Raw genomic sequence first — 22,427 nt, 5'->3', positions numbered from 1 at the left:
TGGGCTTAATATTTGATATTTCAGTAACTACTTAGTGCATTTATAATAAAGGAGATGGTAAGTGCAGCTTATGAAGCAGAAAGATTCTCTCAAACTTCCGCAGAGACTTCCCTGATCTGGTGAAGAATTCAATCACAAGAAGATTAATAGAAATGAGACAACACTGTAAAAGAAGTCTTTTTAGCTTCTGGATAAGTTAAACTGGGAAATATATACCAGACACCTGCAAAAATACATCATTTCTTCCAAAAAATGTATTTCTGTCTTCCTGGTTTACATTTTCATAGTTCACCTCTTCTCAGAGTTTTAAATATCTGTATACTTTTCAAAATAAAATTGCTATTAAATCTAATACTGGAGATTTAAACTAACAATTTTATTTCTCTTTTAAAATGAGCTAAAAATACATGTGAGTTTTCTGAATTAGATTTATGTGGGGAGAGTTGTTTTTTTAGGGAAATTGGCCCTTTGATTTACATAGAAATGCTGCAGTGTTTAGGTAATTACTACTTAACTTGTTAGTAACAAACATAACAATAATTAAAGGCTCTGTAAGAATTACGAAGAAATCAGTCACTTGTAGCTATGTTGTATTATCAGAGTATCTTATTTATATTGAATAATCTGCCCTACTCCCGGGAGGATAAAGTGATACCTGTTGCCCAGCACATACGAAAGACAACCATTGGGGATTATTACCAAGTTCTTCTGTCTCTCCCTTGGAACCTTACCCAAACGTCCATTTCCTTAGGGAAGATGTCCAAGATACAAACTCACTTTGATGGATTCCTTTTGTATTGAGATCACAGTCTCAAAAGAAAAAGTGACAATTGGAGAGAAAATCTGGTAGCAAGAACTTGGCACTGACTGGAGAAATGTACTCAGTGTTAAGCACCTGCTCACCCTGTTCTCTCAGACAGAAATGCAGTCTGTCCCCACTCTCTATGGTCATGGGATGTGACATGGTGTGTGTGTGCATTCTCAGCACCCTGCCCATCTCATCACTATTCTTGCCAAACCAGATTTACAGTCGTTCAATATATGGATTGGGTAATGTCTGCATGACAACAACGGGCAGAAAAGGTTAGCCGACAATTGATTCTTGATTGGAGTAAATTTATAGAAAGCGTCTGGCAGGAAACACTCATTTAGCCTTCTGGGATGGTAAAACATTGAAACTTCCACTTATTTGGAGGTTGTGATCCTTCAGGAGGCAATGGCAAATCTCTTGCTTTAACTGACACTTTCTCAAAAACTAGTGGAAAATTACATTACATTGTCATACTTAGTGGAGAAACACACTGCTACTTCAGACAACTGTTTTCTGAGCCCTTCAAATGCTTCAGAAGCTTTGATTTATATCAACTGGTTCCCATTTAAGTCATTTTCCTATTTAAGAATATCTAGTATATATCATAAAACAACTCTATAAAATACATTCATATTCTTGTATTAATATTTAACATGCCATAATTGGAACTTTTTGCTAAATTGTATTAGCTTCATCTAATTGTACCAAATGGTAAGACTTTGCTCTACATATTTAATAGATTTTCTCTTTGCTATTTGGGAGCTGTTAATGATTCCACTCACTTACCTGTGTCTCTCTGGAATATTCAGATGGTTCAGGGGGACAGCAAATTGAATATGTGAAGAAGTTACTTTGAAAAAAAGGGAAATGTTTTCGTATAGACTTATTTTTAGCCCATCTACCCTCATCTCCACTTGGAAGGTGTTTCTCTCCTGCCTGAAGCTCCCTTCTTGTGTGGCATCTGACACAGCTGGAGTTATGGCTAGACGAAGTGTAAGACAGAAGTGACTAGGCAAGGAACAGGGGAGGTGGGGGAGGAGGGATCAAGGCAGAAAGGTCATCTGCACTGTGACCCCAGCCCACGACCCTGTGTCCCAGGTCACACCACCCACTCTTTTGACAGCCAAGACTGTGGTCTGACGAGTGGCCACTGAGGTCAGCCACTCCAACTCCATCTCCTCTGGTTCCAGATAAGATTGAAGATGAGTTGGAGATGACCATGGTTTGCCATCGGCCAGAGGGACTGGAGCAGCTTGAGGCCCAGACCAACTTTACCAAGAGGGAGCTGCAAGTCCTTTATCGAGGCTTCAAAAATGTAAGGCCCACAGGGAAGCTGAAGGCCCAGGCAGGATTTCCCACCCAAATGCCAACAGGGCCCATTAGGGAGCTCTTCCATATATGCAGTTGTAAAAGAAAGGCCAATTCTATAAAGAGGGCATGAGAGCAAGATCACCTGGCTAGAAAGAAAGACTCCAGGCAAGAATGAGGCAATCTCTATAGATGGGAAACTGGCCAGTAGCCCAGGCACTTCACAGGATAGCAGGCGCAACCTTGGAGAAATCACCTTGGCCCAGCTTTTAGCCTTAGTATAACCCATTCACACTGTCAATATTGTCCATGCCCCAGAACTGCTGGGACTTAAGTCTGTGCTAACTGAGCTCACAGAGACTGATGTGTAAGCCTGAATTCCAAAGTATTAATTTGCTACATTACTTCCTATATTAAACTTCATGATAGCCTTGTCAGGAAGGTACTATTAGCCCTATTTTACAGGTAAGGACATTGAGAATCAGAGACTAACTCACCCAAAGTCATAAAGCCTAGAAGATGCTTAACCAGGATCCAAATCCAGGTCTTCCTAAGCCCAAAGCCCATGCTCTTTCCAACTCACAGTACCTATTCTCTGATAAAGCCTCATCATTTTGCAAAGCAGCTCCAGTCCTAAGGCAGGGTAAACTCCCAGCTACTCACTTGGTGATACAGAAGCATATGGGTGGTTGTCCAGTCCCTACTCATCAGGGATGATGAGGAAACCTAAACCCCAAGGATGGACACAGTCTCCTCCTTCTGGGGTGGGCCCCCATCCTCCCCCCCCCCCCCCACTGACTGTCTCCCCTTCATGCAGGAGTGCCCCAGTGGTGTGGTCAATGAAGAAACATTCAAACAAATCTACGCTCAGTTTTTCCCCCATGGAGGTGAGTCTGATCTTCAAAAGATCTTTTCCAGCCCCCTTTCTGGTGAACAGCCTTTCTTCCTCCAAGTGCATGCTTCTCCTCCTCAATGTCAGGAACAACTCAGGGTAAGATTTCATTCCCTTAGTATAAGATAAAGAATTAGCTAAAGCTTGAGCGGAAAAGAGCTCTGAAATGGATCATTTTCAGGAGAGGAGAGATTAATAAATATCATAAAGTCTCCTAACAGCTCTAGAAAGCAGCTACTATACCATATGCCAGATGGGGCAACTGTCTCAGAGAAGTTAAGCAATTCACTCAAGGTCACATAGCTAGTAAGTGACAGAGCAGGATTCAATCCCACAAGCATCTGATGAAAAGCTTCTCTGTGTTGGCCCCACCATTGTGCCACGTGCCCTCCATTCTTTCCCTCACAACAGCTGAGGCAAGGTGGAATTTTGAAAGAGAATTTTAATAAATACCAGAGACTGTAGGAATAAATGAATCCATAAAGACGTAGGGAACATAAAATTGTGCATGTAAGTCCAGGTTAGCGAGTATGCCAGGCCACAGGCCACTGTGTTGCCATGCCATGCCACGCCTTCCTTCCTGAAGGAAGCTACTCTGGCTCCATGGGCCTAGGACATCAGTGGCTCTCCCCATGGCTTCCATGTGTTACATGCCACTTCCTTTCCCACCCCCAGGAGCTATCTCCTGCAGGACCCCTTCCCTGGGTCCTAATGAAATGGAGATCCAAGTGTCCCAAACACTTCTTGGACTCTGTTTCTCCTGGGCCTCTTTGGCAGCAGACAGGGCCCTCCTAGGTGTGGGGACTCAGGATAGGGTCCCTACCCAGGTTGTGGGGAGGCAGCTTCACCCCATGCTGGCTCCAGAATCACTGTTGTTGAGTTCTTGAGCCTCAATCTCTTGAGTTTTGACCATGTGGTAGGCAAGATTTCATTGAGTTTGGTGATGGTGATGGTGACATGGTGATGGTTCTGATGACATGACTATGTGAAAAGTTAACACACTTTTTCCAAAATTCTGAGAGATAGATCTTGCTATATCCCTTTGTAAGAGACAGGAAAGAGGAGCTCAGAGATGCTCTGGTCACAGAGCTACACTGGGACAGAGCTGCTAGCCAAGCCCAGGTCTGTCTGCTCCCTAGTGGGTGCTCACTCCCTGGCATTGCTCTTTCACTCATGAGAGCATCTTCTGCACACAGTCGCCATGTCACTCACCCACCAAGAATTATCCATGCAGCAGGCAGGAGAGTCTTTCTCCCAGGATGGCTAGATATAGGGGCAAGGGTCAGTCTTTGCTCTAAGAACTTCCTACCTAAACCCCAGGACAGTTATACAGGTCCCAGATTCCATGGTGGGTTTGCCTTTACCACCTTTCCTCCTTCCCATCACCCCAGTAGCACCCTCTTCTCTTTATCACTGTTGCCAAGGATTCTTTCTCCCCTCTGTGAAGCCCCAGCTCCTGTCACCTACCTTTCCTTCTGTGCCTTGCAGATGCCAGCATGTATGCCCATTACCTCTTCCACGCCTTCGACACCACCCAGACAGGCTCCGTGAAGTTCGAGGTATGCTTGTCCCCAAGTCCTAGACGCCCCCCCCCCCAAACTCTTCCTTCAAGCTGTGGCATATTGAAGGGATTGTTGGATCATCAGACATTTCAGTGTGTTGTCCACTTAACAAGCATTTCCTGAAGATAGGGGAAGAAGCAGCAGCTGCCCTTCCCCTCCAGGAGCTCAGGGCCTCAAGGGACTAAGGATAACAGTTTAATAGCTCATGTGCACATGGAGCTAACCACATGACAGACTGCAGTTGTGCTTTGCATGTATTAACTCATTTAGTCCCCACAGTAACCCTACAAAGTAGAGTTCTATTATTTATTACCAGTTTGCAGAAGAGGACAGTAAGGCAAAGAGAGATGGAGTGATTTTCCAAAGGTCAACCAGCTAGGAAGTGGTATGGGAGGAATATGAACTCAAGTAGTAGAATGTACCACCATCCTTGGGATAATTGCAGGTGTGGGATTAGGCAGTGTCTACCTAGGTCTGGAGATGTCAGCACATACATTCTTCCTGAAGGAGACTCCATCCCCTAAAATGTGGCAGGGTAAGGAATGAAAGAGGAGGTACTTTCCCTGAGGTTGACCACATCCTTCAGAGGACAGAGGACATGGGAGATATAATTCAGTGAAAGCAGTCATAGAGTCTGATCCAAAGACAGAGGTTCCACCCACCCCATGGCTTGGTGGTTAATGTCATTTATGCCTCTTCCACTTGTCAGGACTTTGTAACTGCTCTGTCAATTTTACTGAGAGGAACCGTCCATGAGAAGCTAAGGTGGACATTTAATTTGTATGACATCAATAAAGATGGATACATAAACAAAGAGGTAAGTGAGCTGAGGCTAGGGGCATGAAAGAACTACAATGAAGGCATCTAATAGAAAGCAGCCTCAGTCATGAGGGTGAAATTGTCTGAATGAGCAAGGACCTGCTTTGGGGCTAACAGAGCTGATTCCTGGTGAAGGTCACCTTGACCTCCCCCTATTGTTCCACCCTGCACAGTTCCCAAGTACTCAAGAAAGGATTAAGCAGATTCATTATTACTGAGTCACATGTATTCAATCCACATTCCAAAAGGGGTGTCAGTGATTTTAGTGTGGAGTTACTTTTCCCAGGGGAACTCACATTTAGCAGGTTAACAGCCACAACCTAAAGCTAAATGTTGGAATGGTACAATTGAAAGCAAGGTCTAGAAGAGAGAGGGGAGATTTCTGAGGAAGAGGAGACTACAATAGGATCATATTGGCCACAATCTGTTTTGCCTTCTAATAAAACCACAGAAGGGATGATGGCAGGTATGACAATCTCTAAAGACATGACAAACGATTTCTGAATCTTCACTGCTTAACACTTTTACAGCCTCAAAGTACATGTGGTATCTAGACAGTGAAATACTCAAAGGTATATCTCAAAACTCTCTTTGATATCCATTGTGTCTTAGTATTTCATTTGTAGCTTGGACATAGCATCCTGCAACATCCCACTCCCTGAGCTTCTATGTGCCAGGTGCAGTGCCTAGAGCTACAAATATCATCTCCAATTCTCACTTCAATCTTGCAAGCTTCTCTATAATGTTCATTCAGTCAAGTATTTGCTCAACATATACTTGAGGGCTTATTAGATGTTCTAGATGCTGCAAATAAAGTGGTAGATGATCCCTTGAGTGTGAAGACCCTAATATCCACTAATAACAGATATGTTCAATGAATTCCAGTAAATGCATGTAATGGAATAGCAGGTGGCCATTTAAGGTCATACAAAAGTGAGAAGATATAAAAATTCATCTGACACATTACATTACACAAGGTGATTACACAAAAATCACCTTATAAAATAGTATGTATAATATTATCTCAATTTTGCAAATAATTTAATGCTTCTATACCTATTCAAATATATGATACTCCAAAATATTCCAATACTACTTTACAAAAATATAAAGAAAGGACCCTAAAGTAGGACTTATAACACAGTCTTCAACCTTTGTGCAGCCATAATTTCATCACTGAATAATCTCACTAACCCTGGCTCCCTCTTTCTTATCTGCAGACTAGACAAAATGGTCCCCATTTATACCCATAGATCTCTCTAGATGGTAGCCTTAATAAAGTACCCTTTAAAATAAAAAGAAAATGTGGATAAGTAGCTTCCTAGAAAATATAGCTAGCTGGAACTTCCCCCTGGCAATCATTTGGAGATAATCTCTTCCAAATTATAGGCAACAAAAGTCCTGAGAGAGCAATCAAAATTGGTCTTTAAGTCCCCTCTCTTATAAAAGATACTCAGGAAAGAAACGTTTGATAATGTGGATGTGAAGGACTTATGAAGCCCACATTTTAAAAGAAACACATGGATAGAGACATGTATTTCCTAGTTCTGTTTGTTGGGAGGGCCTAAAAGCAATGATGCCCACTAGCAATGAGGGTATCTTGCACCCAGACCTTGGTTTCTGAACACCATTCTCCAATTAAAGGACCCAGTCTCCTTGGAGAATTGGGTGATACCAGGACTGAGAACAAGAAAACAGAAGATGAGCCTGGAGTACCTTGTAGTGCTATAAAGTATTGGAGTGCTTTAAAAAGGAAGGAAGGAAGGAAGGAAGGAAGGAAGGAAGGAAGGAAGGAAGGAAGGAAGGAAGGAAGGAAGGAAAGGAAAGGAAAGGAAAGGAAAGGAAAGGAAAGGAAAGGAAGGGAAGGGAAGGGAAGGGAAGGGAAGGGAAGGGAAGGGAAGGGAAGGGAAGGGAAGGGAAGGGAAGGGAAGGGAAGAAAGGAGGGAGGGAGGGGAAAGGATGATATGTGGAATCAGTTGAAGGAGTTCCCAGTCACCAAAACCAGAACAATTTGAGGAGCAAAATTAAAAATGCTAATATTAGATTATAAGCGATGAAATAAACATGCCTGAGTCCCTACTAAATTAAATATATATAATTATAGATTATATATATTTAAATAATATGTGTTCAAATAAATAATAAATATATATTCAAATGAATAATTGAATTCACAGATAAATGAGGGACAAGGGACAACTCTTCCTTAAAGGAGAATTCCAATTAATAAATAAAGAATGAATAAAGGAAATACAAAGTCAGCATTAGACAAATACCACAGTAATAATTTTTGCAGGCAAGATCCACTGAAAGATGCTAAAATCAGTGGAGGAATTTGGCAGCCACCACCTTAATCAAGTGATCAAGGTTAATATCAACATTAATAAGATTATATCAACTCCATATACCTCTTTGACATGATGCACCAAGAAGGATATAGTATCACTGCTATAGTATTCTCATAAAAAATGCGTAATTTCAATCTTATCATAAGAAAACCAGGGACTAACCCAAACAGGGACATTCTACAAAATAACTGACTAGTACTCATATCAGAAGTGTTTTGGTCTTGAAGACAAAGAGTGAGAAACCATCACAGTTTAGAGGAGAATGAGACACAACAACTAGATAGATGAGGGATCCTTAACCATAAAAAAGACACCAGGGAGAAATCTAATGATATGTGAATAAGCCCCATAGTTGTGTTAATAGCACTATAGCACTGTGGTAGCATTGTTAATTCTCTGGGTTTGAGCATTGTGCTGTGCTTTGGCAAGTTAGGTGAAGCTGGGTCAAAAGTATACATACATGAACATCTGTTCTATTCTTGCAATTTTGTGTAAGTCTAAAACTATTGATAGGTTATAAATGAATCAAAAACAATAAAATAAGCACATGGAACCAGGAGTAGCAGACAAGGAACCCGGGATAGAGGCTGTCTCCTGGGTCTCCATAGATCTCAAAGACAAGGCCGTCCTCCTGTGCCCTCTTGCTTGCATTCCAAGGAGGGGCCGTGGAATACTATGCTTGGCCAGTGTGATCAGAACATCACAGAGCCACTCAACAGTTACTTGGCTCCCTCCCATGCAGGGACCTTAGGATTGAGCATAGGTCCTCACAAACTCTTGAGGAAATAGCTATAAACTAAGAATCAGAACTCTTTTAAGAAGTATTTAATAATCACTTATTCTGTATCGGGAAGCATTGAAAGATGAAAGAAAACATGATGGGATTTGTACCATCTATCAGGCCATCAAACAAGAATGACTCTATAGAAAGTAGTCTTTTGGTTAAAGGTAAAAAATCATCAACACAGACTAGCCTAAGTTGAGAGGTTTCCTATAAAAATACAGTTAGCCTGATGGAATATGTGTAATCCCCATTGAAGTTAGAAGGTTGTTAGCTTCCAATCTCTCTCTCTCTCTCTCTCTGTTCCTCCCGCCACCACCACCTCTTCTTTCCTCTCTCTTCCCTCCCCATCCTCCAGCACTGCTGAGATCAAGATGGCCACACTCTCCTCTGCAGGAATGACACAAATTGCTAGCAACATAGGGGTGGGGAGGTACAAGAGGAGGTTTTAGTTTATAGGGTAACCATTCTGAAATACTGTCCCTCTAGGGATTCTCTCAGTCTTTGTAACTGTTTTTCTTCTTCATTTGTTTTTCTCCGAAAGCCTGAGTGTATGTGAGTATGTATATGTGTGTGAGAGAGTGTGTGTAAGTGTATGTGTGTGTGCAAGTGCCCTTGCATGTGCTCATGGGAAGATTTCTGTGTCTCCCCAATCCCTAACTCTCTTCTCCTGCCTCTACTACTTTCCTCTCTTCTCTCTCTCTTTCTCCCTGCATTTTTCCCATCTCCTCTACTTTCTTGTGTATTTGCTTCATTCTACTCTTCACAGAAGTTCTACTCTTCTGCAGAACTTTTAGGTGTCTGCTCTCACTCAACCTCAGCTAAAACCTGGAAATGGCTTGCCTGTGGCACCGACTCTGGTCCTAAATCCACTTGACTTTTGAGCTCCAGGGTTCTATCACTCCTGATTACAGTTTCTGCACCTCATCACTTAAGCTTCTCAAGAGAGAAAAACAGAGTAGCTCAGCTTCAGTCAGATGTCCACCTTTGTTCCAGTTAGCTGTGATCACAGGGACAAGTCACCCAGTACAAACACAGCCACCCACCCAATCATTCAAAGGAATTGTGGAGTAGGGAGAGAGTCTTCCAAAAATGGGGTGTGGGCAAATCAGTACACAAACATATTCACCCCAATCCCACACATAACCCCTCACTGAGGATAATGCTCAAGAAAAGGTAACTAACCCAACAGCTTTTGAAGGCAAAGACAATTTTCCATTGCCCTCTCTCTAGGAGGAGGCTCCCAGAATATAGCCCCTTCAGTTTGCTTTCTAACTTCCTCTCATCAGCTGAAGAGAGTCCTTTTAATTGCCTTCATTCACAAAGGTGACAGGGAGCCTCAAACTGTCACCTAAAAAGAGCTTGACTTCATGGTTCCCACTTTGTACTTCCATATCGTCTCTCCAGGAAATGATGGACATTGTCAAAGCCATCTATGACATGATGGGGAAATACACATACCCTGTGCTCAAAGAAGACACTCCAAGGCAGCATGTAGATGTCTTCTTCCAGGTAAGTGCCCACACAATGTGTGTGAGCTTTAAGCCCAATTTAGACCAGTCAATCCACAAGCATCTGAACAAGTGGTTCTGTCCAACTCTGTTCTAAGCATAGTAGAAAACAGAAAAGAATCACAAGATGTGCTGACCTCAAGTAAGAGATGATCTCATTAAGTAAGCAAGTATTTACTATAGAATAGAACAGGGAAGTATATTATGAAGTATAAATACTACGGTATAGCCTCTAAGTTCCATAAAAATCCTTAGTGGAGCAGAGTAGCCAGAAAAGATGCCATTAAGCATGTTTATGTAGTTGTTAAGGTTTTATGTCCGGAGAGTGATGGGAAATAAGGTTGGAAACAAAGGTGGGTTGAATTGAGATCTTTAATTGAAGAGGTTTAGCCTTGCTTGGGTGACTACTGTTACTCCACAAGTAGAAGAGTGGCATGACTATAGTGGTGTTTTAGTAAAAAAAAAAATAATAATAATAAGGCTAGTGGTAGGGTTTTGAAGAATGTCCGAGCTCATTCTAGTCTAATCCTCTCACTTTGCAGATGGGAAAAGCAGAGGCTCAGAGAGGCTTAAAGACTCACTCAAGGTCACACAGTAAGTGACAGAGACCGAAGTCGAACCTCTCATGTGCAGTGTTCTCTCTGCCAGGTGGACAGGCTGGGAGAGAGTCTGGGGAAGACATGTTAGGTGTCAGCAGAATAATCCAGTGATGAGAGTCTGGAGCAAGTCTTTCCATTTTAAGGAAGTTCATGGGAGTCAAAGTGCTATAACCAGGGCCTGGGTGGGGTTGTCTGGCCAGTAGAAGACCACTTTAATTCTCGGGGCAAAGGTGGTTAACAAAGCGAAAGTTTTGGAATGCAGATTACCAGGTTTGTTAAAGTGCTTCCTGTTGTGTCTTCCAGAAAATGGATAAAAATAAAGATGGCATCGTGACTTTAGACGAATTTCTTGAATCCTGCCAAGAGGTAAGGAGAGACCTCAGAGCATAAAACCTCTAGATCTGGGAAAGGAAATCTGGGGGCTTGGGGTCTGCAGAAGGGAGAGAATGAGAAACCTGTGACCTCAGGTCAGAGCCTTCACCACCAACTCCACCAAGAGCAACTCAGAATCCCAACAATCTCCACTCCTCCAACTGGCCTGTGGTTGGTCTTGGGTAAACACAGCCTGAGCCAGACAGCCTGAGAAGGACTGGGGGGGAGGGGATGTGGAAGCCCAGAGGGGGTCTCTGTGAAACCAAAGACTTCCCAGTTAAGCAATACTCGTTTTTTAACCTGCTTCCGCTCCTTAGACTACAAGGGAGTAACTGAGGAAAAAAATCTAAGGCTGTGAATCTCAAGCCATAGTGTGCCCAAGAATTCCCCAGTGATACTGAAAATGAACACTAGATGGGGCAGGGCGGGGTGGGGAGAGGCTGTAGAAATCTTTGTTTTAACACAAATGGCCCTGGAGATCAATACTTCTAAAACTTTAATGGGCAAACCAACCTTCTTAAAGACCTGGTTAAAATGTAGATTCTAATTCAATAGGTCTGGAAGGGAGTTTGAGGGGCTACTTTTCTAACACTCTCCTCAGTCATACTGGTGCTGCAGGTCCTTGGACCACATTTTCACTCATTTTAAGGCTAGACTAGCCCAGAGTCTCTGCCAGAAACTCAATTGGAAATAGTTACTTTTATCTACTTTAGAAAAATGCATTTCTATCCCCACCTTATTTCAGAAAAGTACACAGTTACTCCGAATTTACCCATAAGAAAAGGAGATGCACAAAACCAGGGAGAAGTTATCAACATATACCGAGCACCTACCAAGTTTCAGGTGTATGTATAAACTTCACTAACAGCCCTGAGAGGTGGTGGCACTATATCCAGGGTGATATTCAACATATTTAATAATGAGAGTAGAGGGATCCCTGGGTGGCGCAGCGGTTTGGCGCCTGCCTTTGGCCCAGGGCGCCATCGTGGAGACCCAGGATCGAATCCCACATCAGGCTCCCGGTGCATGGAGCCTGCTTCTCCCTCTGCCTGTGTCTCTGCCTCTTTCTCTCTCTCTCTCTGACTATCATAAATAAATAAAAAATTTAAAAAATTTAAAAAAAATAATGAGAGTAGACTGAGAATCGACCACTCTTAACTGATGTTGACAAATGCCATGGGGCAGTGCCCTAGAGGAACCCTTCTAAGCTTGCCAACCTGTTAGCCAATGGACCTTTGGGTGCTCCAGGGGTCCTGGGCCAATTACCAGATAGACAGAGGGAAAGATGCTGGGTAGAAGGCTCAGGTCAGCAGTTATTTACCAACAAGGCTAGAAATATTTCAACATGTTAATCCTCAGGAACCAGGTGACCCAGGAGTATTGATCATGCCCATTTCAAAGAAGAGTAACCTAAGATTGCAAAGTTAAGAGAAATGGCTAAGGCAGAGTAGGTGACAGAGATGGAACCTGAACTCCATCATTATAATTTTAAATTCTATGCCCTACTTCGGTTTGCCTTTTTGCCTTTGCTTCACAGGTGAGCGAAGTTTTTTAAATTTGTTTAGTTTCTCACATTAGCAACCTCTATAGCTATTCATTAATTCACTTATTTTTTGCTCACAACCCACCTTTAGGTAGATACTATGATTGATGCTATTTTACACGTAAAGAAACTGAGGCACAGAGGGATTCAATAACTGGCCTAAGGTCACTCAGCTATAAATGACAGATCTGGGATTTGAATTCTGGACAGCGTGACTCCAGAACCCATAGACTTACTTTAAAAGTTCTAGCAACTTTTAAAAGATTTCAGATACCCAGAGTCAACTTTTGTCTTTCTTTTTTTCTCCTATTATACATCTGCTTTCTGTTTCATCATTTGTGCTCTAAATTATTTCTTCCTTCCTTCTAAATTTTAATTTAATTGTTTGGGTTTTCTTTCTAGCTTTTTAAGATGAAGATTTAGATCATTATTTTCAGCCATTCTTTTCCAATGTGTTCACATAAAGGTATAAAATTTCCTTTAAGTACTGTTTTAGATCCCACAGATTTTAATGTCATATTTTCAGTATATTTTAATTCAAAATATTTCCTTCTCTGCCTCATGAACTTAAAAGTATGTTGCTTAATAGCTAAACATTTGAAGATTTTCTATATTCAATATTTTTCAGAGAATATACAATAGAACAATGTAAAATGGAGAATATATAATAGAGACATACAATAAAAAAATCAACAAAACCAAAATTTGCCTCTTTTCAAAAATTAATAAAATTGGTAAGTGCTTAGCAAGACTGATTTAAACAAAAGAGAAAGAGATAGAAAACTCAAACTATCAGTATGAGGAATGGAAAGGGTAACAACACTACAGGTTTTACAGACATTATAAAGAGAATAGTTAATTATTCAATACATTTGACAACATAGAAATCTACAAATTCCTTGCAAATATAATTTATCAAAACTAACACAAAAAGAAATAGAAAATCTGAATAGTCCTATCTATGTTAAAGAAATTGAATCTCTAATTTACATTTTTCCCGTAAAGAAAATGGCAGACATAGATCCCTTACCCTGTAAATTCTTTCAAACTCTTTCCAAAGAAGAAAGGATATTAGTCTCATACAAACTCAGAGAAAAGCAAAAGAGGAAAAACTTCTCAACTTGATTTATGAGGATATCATAACTCTAATATAAAAACATGACAAGGCCATTGCAAAATAAGAAAATGTTCAGACTAATATATTCCCTCTGGACATAGATGCGAAAAAAATCAAATCTAGTAATGGGTTTTTAAAAATGAACAAATAGGTTTATTACAGCAATGCTAGTTTGGTTTAACATTCAAGAATCAATATAATTAATAACATAATAGAATTTTTTAAAACACAATCATTTCAGTGGATGTAGAAAAATCCTTTGATAAAATGCAGTTGCTCAGAACTTCTTAAAAGAAGTAATACTGCTTCACTGGATAATTTATTTCTTACAAATTTCTTAAGGCCACAGAAGGTGCTTCTTGCCTTGAGTTGCTCACACTCTAGCGCCCCCCCACCCCCTCACACACACACCCTGTACTTCACATACACACCCTGTATTTCTCATACCCTTGCAGAGTTCTTTCTGCATGGGAAACCCACATGCTCACCATTACAGAGCTTCTCAAGGAGGAACCTCAAAGAGTTCTAACCATCCTCTCTTTCCCTCCTCTTCCCCTTCCAGGATGACAACATCATGAGGTCCCTCCAACTATTCCAAAATGTCATGTAATTGTGGACATAGCCATCTGGCTCTCAGAGACGTTGTACTGAACAACCACCTCTTAACACATTGATCTGCCCTTGTTCTGATTCTACACACCAACTCTTGGGACAGAAACACCTTTTACAAATTGGAAGAATTCTCCACTGGAGACTTTCTATGGAACCCAGCATCGCGTGGCTCAGTCTCTGATTGCCAACCCTTCCTTCTCCATCTTCTTCAGAGAGAGAAGATTAAATTGGGTTTGTTTTGGAAGCATGCTCATCTCTTCATGCTGCTGCCCCATGGAAGGTCCCTCTGCTTGAGCTTAAACAGTAGTGCACACTTTTCTGCTTGCGTGCCCCAGCCCACCACCTCCAAGTCCAGCAGACCTTGATGTATCTGGAAGCAAGATGACCTGAGCCAAATGCACACCATCCTCTGATGGCCTCCCAAACCAATGTGCCTGTTTCCCTTATTTTGATGGGAAGAATGTGCATTACACAGAACAATACAAATCAGTATATGACTAGATTGGGAGAGCCAGCACCTAACATATGTAGGATAAAACTGAATTCTTAAGCATGGCCTTGTCTGGTGACCCAAACTGCCCACATCTTTTGTTTCCAGAGGCAAGAACCAATAATTCTTTTTCACACTGACATCTGTGCTGGTAATGCAAGTCCCTTAATGTGCCCAGGAAGAAAGCCAATGCCCAGTGGTCCATGCCCTCAGTCCATCTCCTGCTAGAGTCCAGCACTGCATGCCCCTCCCAGAAAGCCCAGAATGCCTGCAAATTGCTGTAATTTTATACCATGTTCTAATCAATAAACAGAACTATTTCTTATACTGTTAATCTTCATTTTTTCCATGACTCCATCGACCAGAAAAGGTAAGCTGTGAAAAGGGAAGGCTCATCCATTGAGTTGTCATCCAGTTATTAATACCTGCTCTGTGTGCCAGACCCAGTGCCAGTCAGAGTATCCTCCTCCACTGCCCCCAAGCAAGCATGCCATTTAAATACAAATACTGTGACTATAAACAAATATGTCTTTGAGAGGAGACCCTTCACAATACCTTCCTTCCAACAAGATTACTGCTCTCAAGACCCTCTGGTATAGAAAGTCTGGAGCCTCATGGTATGGTTGGGGATACAGAGATGAAGAGGTGGCTGGAACTTCTGCTGAGCGGCTTAGAGTCCAAGGGTTGACCAAGTGGCTTCAGCTTATAAACAACAAATTACTACTTATGTTGGACACTGTCTTAGATTCCTCATTTAACATCACATTAAAAAGATGAAGAGCTAACCATGGCATTTTTGGAAGGAAATCAATTTACTGAACCCCTAGTATGTGCCAAGTGCTCTACTAGGGTCTTACATACATCTCATTTCATGCTTATGTAGCACATTCTAGGAGATAGAGTCCTCATTTTCCTGGTTTCGACACTGAAGCTCAGAGGTGAGGGGACCTGCCTAGGGTATCACAGCTCCATTAGAGATTAAACTCTTCCCATTCTATCATAGAGCCTTCCTGTTAGGAGAGTCTGTTTCCCCTCACCCCAAGGCAATGAAGGTACCACACACAAATCTCATTCATCTGTAGTCAGTTCAAAGAGGCATGGATATTCTCTGAATCCAAACAGCAGATGAGGAAACAGATGCAGTGAAGGGGAAAGCCTTAAGTGCCCATGGACCACTAGCAAGAGCAGGCCACAACATGTCATGGGTTCATGAAATACTCCCAGTCTGATTGCCATTGGCTGCTGCCTCTCATGGTTGGAAACTTTAGAGAAGGCAGCTCTGTTTCTCCAGGCTTCCTGCGTGCTGCCATGTGGTCATCTAGGACTGCTAGACATGTGGCCAGCCCCTAGCAAAGCACACACACACTTAGGCCCAAGCAGAGGATCTGTATTTATGAACCTTCCCATGTGCGGGGTCTGAACCTGCATCATGAGGCTATACAATTTCTAGGCCATGGTTCTCTACCTTGGCTGAACATCACAATCACCTGGGGAACTTTGAAAAATTGCCAGTGCATGGGCCCCACTTCAGACCAACTGAAGTAGAATTTCTGCTAGTGAGGCCTGGGCATCAGGATTCTTTAGAACCTGCTCAGATGATTGTAATGTACATTCAGAGCTAAGGTGGGGAACTGACCACACTCAATGCCATGAATGGAGCACATGATCTGAACCATCGATCCTTCTAACCATAATGATTAGTTCAGTGATTGGCTTGATACCTAAGCCAGTCCAAACAGCATGAATCACAAGATTTGTGTTGGGAACAAAAGGATAAAGTTGGTCTCTCTCCTACTGGATATGAATGGGATGCATGCAGTCCTAAGGACATGTTGGTAGTGATTTAGGAATTCTAAGGGGTTATCTGGTAACTGAAGAGCAGATAAACCAGAATCACAGAAGACAAGGCAGAGACGTTAAAACAAAACACACTGGAAACTGAAAGCTTAAATTAGATCACTGAGTTGCTGGAGCAAGCTGGACCTGAAGCTAGAATACATCTGACCTTTTCAGATGCCTGTGTTAGATCCTTATATAAGGTCTAGGCCAGTCCCGGAATGGAGCCTGTTTCTCCCTCCTCCTATGTCTCTGCCTCTCTCTCTATGTCTATCGTAAATAAATAAATCTTTAAAAAAAAAAAAAAAGGTCTAGGCCAGTGTATCTCTACTCTGGCTGCTTATCAGAATCGCTTGGGGATCAGAGAAGGGGAAAATTTTAAAGTGCCAAAGGCCTGGGTCTTATCCCAGATTAGCTGAATAAGAACCTCTACAGGTGGGGCCCTGAGCATCATTATGCTTTAAAAGCTGTCCAGGTGATTCCAGTGCACACCCAGGGCTAAGAGCCCCTGATGTAGAAAAGTTGAAGGGTTGGCACTCTTCTTCCTGTGCTGGCCAGGCCACAAGAAACCCAATTCAGTCCTGAACACTGAATGCCAAGAGGAAAATCAGTATCTGGAGATATTCAGAGAGAAATCAGGATGAAAGAAAGATTCAAAATTGGTCCTGAGATGAATAATCAACAGAAAGAAAGTTGTCTGTCCTCGGGCTATGGGTGGGGAGCAACTATTGCAGCAATTACAAACATATAGGTATCCATTCATCTTTTTTTTCCATTCATCTTTTTAATAAAAAACAAATGATCCAATTTAAAAATGGGCAGAAGACATGAACAGACATTTCTCCAAAGAAGACATACAGATGGCCAACAGACACATGAAGAGATGCTTAACATCACTCATCATCAGGGAAATACATATCAAAACTACAATGAGATATATCACCTCACACCTATCAGAACAGCTAAAATCAAAGATACAAGAAACAACGTGTTGGCGAGGATGTGGAGAAAAAGGAACCCTCATGCACTCTTGGTGGGAATGCAAACTGGTGCAGCCACTGTGGAAAACAGTATTGAGGGACCTCAAAAAGTTAAAAATAGAGGGATGCCTGGGTGGCTCTGAGCATCTGCTTTCAGCTCAAAGCATGATCCCGGGGTCCTGGGATCAAGTCCCGCATTGGGCTCCCTGTAGGGAGCCCACTTCTCTCTCTGCCTATGTCTCTGCCTCTCTCTCTGTGTCTTTCATGAATAAATAAAGAAAATCTTTTCAAAAAAGTTAAAAATAGAACTACCCTATAATCCAGTAATCACACTACTGGGTACTTACCCAAAGAATATGAAAATACTAATTCAAAAGGATACATGCACTCCTATGTTTATAGTACCATTATTTACAGTAACCAAATTATGGAAGCATCCCAAGTGTCCATCAATTGATGAATGGATAAAGATGTGATTATATATATTAGAATATTACTTGGCAATCAAAAAGAGTAAAATCTTGCCATTTGCAACAACATGGATGGAGCTAGAAAGTATCATGCTAAGTAAAATAAGTCAGTTGGAAAAAGACAAGTATTATGATTTCACTCACATGTGGAACTTCAGAAACAAAACAAATGAACAAAGAAAAAAAGAGACAAGCCAAAAAACAGACTCTTGACTCAAGAGAACAAACTGATGGTCACCAGAAGGGAGGGTGGGGGGATGGGTGAAACAGGTGATGGGAATTAAAGAGTCCACTTACCATGACAAGCACTAGTACACACAACTGTTGAATCACTATATCATACACCTGAAACTAAAATAACACTATCTGTTAACTTCATTGGAATTAAAATTTAAAACTTAATTTAAAAAGAGTGATACTAAAACCAACAAGCAAAAAGCTTTTAATAAAGGAACAAGGGAAAAATAAACACAGCAGTTTCCAAAAGAGCACAGAAACAAAGAGAGGCCCATGTTTTGTGAATCCATGCCTCTCAGCATTTGAGCTATCGGAGAAACTAGGCTCTCCGCTTAGAACACCCGACTCCAACCTGTCCTCCTGGAGGGATCCTGCTCCTCCTGAATCACCCAACACATTTGTTACCATTTGCCAATAATCATGCCTGCTGATGGGGATTCATCCAAGCAGCAGAGTGTGTGGCTGTCGTACCCAGACACCCTTAACACTCACTGTTACCACACAGTTGCACTCAACTGTGCCCCCTGGAAATGCCTGCAACTTTTGTCTATAACTCTGTCATAGAAAGACCCTGGTCAGGATGCCTGCACTCTGCCTGTGAGCAGGACAGGCCAGAAGTATCACGTAGTGAACACTTCCCTGGAGCAGCCCTTAACCAATGGCTGGCAAGAGTTGGTGTATAAATATCCCAAACCCATCTCCTTTCCATAGGAAGAACTCCAGGGTGACTTCTATATCGTCTCCCAGACTTCACCAGTAGGATTGAGACCGAATAGTTCACAGCAGTATTGTGCTCAACAGTGTAGCCCTACTGACCTCTTTCCCTTTCCTCTCTTCTTTCCTATACTCTCTTACCATTGCTTCCTGGGATCCCCTCCCAGATCAGCTACTGGACACCAACACCCAGAAGTGTTGGCTTCTGGAGGAACCTAACTAAAATGTTGAACAGGACAGATAATGTATCCCGCTCTTATGAACCTTGTATCTCGTAGGAGTAAATAGTAGATAAAACGTTTTCAGTGAAGTGGCATGAAGAAAATACAAGTGTGACATGGTAGAGAGTGAGTGGGCTGGTCAGGGAGGCAACTCTAGACAGGGTAGGGAGGGATGGCCCCTCTGAACTGATATGGACATGATCTCAGGTGGACCAGGGATGGGAAGGATCACTAGGCATTTACAGAAAATCTGGTTCTAAGCTTGCTATCACTTCTTGCTCAGGCATTCAAGAATCTATCCCTTGTTCCAACATGGAAACCATGTCTAGAAATACAGAATCCCTCCACGACCCATCCTGTGGTTCTCTAACATCACATCTCTGAGTAATCCTCTGAGCAGAGGCCAGTAAGGCCCCTCCAAGAATTTCCCAGGAGGAAGTACAGAAGGCTTTGGGGACCATGGTTTGGTGCCAGGTTGTCTACAGATGATATCATACTTGAATTGCACAACAACTCTGTGAAGTAGGAATTCTAGGCACCTGTTTTTCAGATAAAGAAATGATGCCCCAAGACATTGAGGGACTTGCCTACACAGCTGGAAATGGGCTTTAAAGCATGCCAGGCTCCAAAATCTATGCCCAGCTCCATTTCTTAGAGAACATGAAGACCATTCTCCACCTATTCCTAAAACAAGCTCTAATGATATACAAACACCAGACGGTGTTGGAAAGCAGCTGCCATGCAATCTATTAGTAAAAAGCAATGAAAACAAGTCCATGAATTCAAGCCAAATTACTCTTCCTCTATAAGGAATAATGCCAAGGACATGTGCAAAGATGCCCATATGGATTTCCTAGAGGACCTGAAATCTGTGTGTCCCTCCATATCAAAATAAAGCCCAATCTAAGTCTCAGACTTCCACAAGCTCTGCACTCCAGTACAGTGACAGCCTGGAGGCTAAAAAAATCCAAATCTTGAAGATCGGAGAAAAACCCTAGGGGCAGCCAGCCCCACTGAGTGGACTTTCGAAGACCCAGAAGACTCTGGGAAGGTGACTGCACTCTCATTTTGGAAGGGAACACTTGACCTATACTAAACCAATCATTTTCTCCCATGCCTCTGGCCACAGGGACTGGTTCGGGGATAGCTTAAGACCTAAGCCAATGCAAACAGCATGAATTTTATTAGAGTTACTGCTGAAAACAAGGAAAACAATGTCACTCTTCCCTACTGGACATGAATGAATAAGCACGTAGCCCTAGAACATACAGGCAAATATTTTGTAACCTGCAGGGAAGCCAATCTATAGATGAACATCATACCACAGAAGACAAGACAAGGCAGGGAGATGAAACAAATGGACTCCATGATTTCATTGAACTGCTGAATCCAGTTTCACCTGAACTACATGTACCGCTAGTGGTTTGTGCTGCATACATCAACAAATTAATTTTTTATTATTTAAGGCAGTTTTTTAAAGATGTTATTTATTTATTTATTCATTCATGAGAGACACGGAGAGAGAGAAGCAGAGACATAGGCAGAGGGAGAAGCAGGCTCCATGCAGGGAGCCCGATGTGGGACTCGATCCTGGCTCCCAGGATCATGCTCTGAGCCGAAGGCAGACGCTCAATCGCTGAGCTATCCAGGTGTCCTCATTTAAGACTGTTTGAATTGAACTTTCTGCAACTTGCAGCTTGACACATGCTAACTGATCCCCCACTACTTCCTATAATAGATGGGGCAACCAAAGCCCCAAGCTACAGAGCTTGGACCAGAAATCTAGTCTAATGCCATATCCATTGTACTGCTCTGCCATCTACTTTGCCACCATAATATAACAAGAATATTAAATATCATTTATTGAGCACTTGTTACATGCTAAATAGTTCACATGCATTCAGTTCTCACTACCCTAAGGTTGTTTCTATTATTAATGCCATTTACTAATGAGGAAACTGGAGTTCAGAGAGTTTAAGTGGCTTGGCCACAATCTAATAGCTAATAAGTGAGAGAGAAGTTTGAACCCAGGACTCTCTGACTGCTGCACTGAATGCTAAGCCTGAAACTGCCAGGTTCAATGAGTATATGGAGCCAGGCAATTAAAGAAATTAGTGGCAACCCAGAGAATACACGCCCAGGGTAAAGGAAGGAATTATGTCACAGCTCTAGGGATGGTTGTCATGTTGCTGGTATGTGGGTGGGCCCAGTTATTTGACCTAGCAGTTCTTCAAGTAAAGTTGAAAATCTGGACTTGCGTGTGAAATCCCCCAACCTTTGTATTCTGGCAACTAGACAGAAAGACAGGAGAAACACCCAATCAAACAAGTATAGGAGATGCATTTGGCACAGGGGTCACCAATTTGCAACCACTGCACTAAACTCTACCAGCTCATTTCCCCACTAGCAAGTGGTGGTAATAGAGCAGGCTGATGCCAACTATCCATCAACAAGTAAATGGATAAACAAACGTGGCCTATCCCTACAATGGAATACAACTCAGCAGTAAACAAGAATGAATTCTTGACACACACAACATGAATGAATCCCAAAATCATGCTGATGAAAGAAGCTAGACCAAAAAAAAAAAAAAAGGTACACATTGTATGTTCCCATTAATATAAAGTTCTAGAAAATGCAAACTGATCTATAGTGACAGGAAGATCAGTGATTGCCTGGGGATGGGGAGGGTCAGTGCAGAGAGAAGGGGTAAGAGAGATTACCGAGGGGGCAAGAAGAGACTTTTGAGAATGATGGTTGTGTTTATTATCTTGATTGTGCGATGGTTTCACTAGTGCATACATGTATCAGGTATATGAAATCATACATTTTAAATACGTGTGGTTGATTCCCTGTTGACTTAAAGATGTTAAAAAATACTTGGTCCGGAATCCCAGAGCACACCACCAATACCATTCATAGGTTGTCTACCAACCTGGGACCCCTCCCCCAACCCCCACAAGAAGAACTTTGCATTAGTAATCCTCATCATCCTACCTTCCCTGGTGTTTCATTTGGCCAGCTCATTCCCAGCCAAATTCCTCCAGCTACATCGCATCACTCCCATTCCCACCAGGAAAGCTGCCAAATCCAGTCCCATCTCTCCTCCTCTTCTCTCAAAGCCCAGTCGAGGCCCCTTACCCAGACTAGAATGCCTGATGAGAGGCAAGGATTTTGTGGCAGGGGATTGTGAACTAAGGGTAT

The 22,427-nt window shown here is 42.1% G+C and overlaps 1 protein-coding gene across 5 annotated transcripts in view; it reads left to right on the top strand.

Annotated features, from left to right (window-relative positions):
• KCNIP1 (potassium voltage-gated channel interacting protein 1) overlaps positions 1–15,099 on the top strand; it is a 339,679-nt gene extending 324,580 nt beyond the window's left edge. For 4 of the 5 annotated variants that reach the window (XM_038534781.1, XM_038534782.1, XM_038534780.1 and 1 more), the window contains 7 exons: positions 2,002–2,126; positions 2,937–3,006; positions 4,500–4,570; positions 5,283–5,390; positions 9,929–10,033; positions 10,935–10,997; positions 14,226–15,099. In XM_038534781.1, coding sequence (XP_038390709.1) covers positions 2,002–2,126; positions 2,937–3,006; positions 4,500–4,570; positions 5,283–5,390; positions 9,929–10,033; positions 10,935–10,997; positions 14,226–14,273 — 590 coding nt within the window. In that variant the 3' untranslated portion in view covers positions 14,274–15,099. Of the gene's footprint in view, positions 1–2,001; positions 2,127–2,936; positions 3,007–4,499; positions 4,571–5,282; positions 5,391–9,928; positions 10,034–10,574; positions 10,627–10,934; positions 10,998–14,225 lie in introns of all 5 variants that reach the window. The other variant, XR_005358202.1, reaches the window with a different exon arrangement.
• Positions 15,100–22,427: the final 7,328 nt, after the last annotated feature.

This window comes from Canis lupus, chromosome 4 (assembly GCF_011100685.1).
Source record: "Canis lupus familiaris isolate Mischka breed German Shepherd chromosome 4, alternate assembly UU_Cfam_GSD_1.0, whole genome shotgun sequence".
Lineage (NCBI taxonomy): Eukaryota > Metazoa > Chordata > Mammalia > Carnivora > Canidae > Canis > Canis lupus.
The sequence above is the reverse complement of the archived record's forward strand: the minus strand, read 5'-3'. Positions and strand labels throughout refer to the sequence as shown.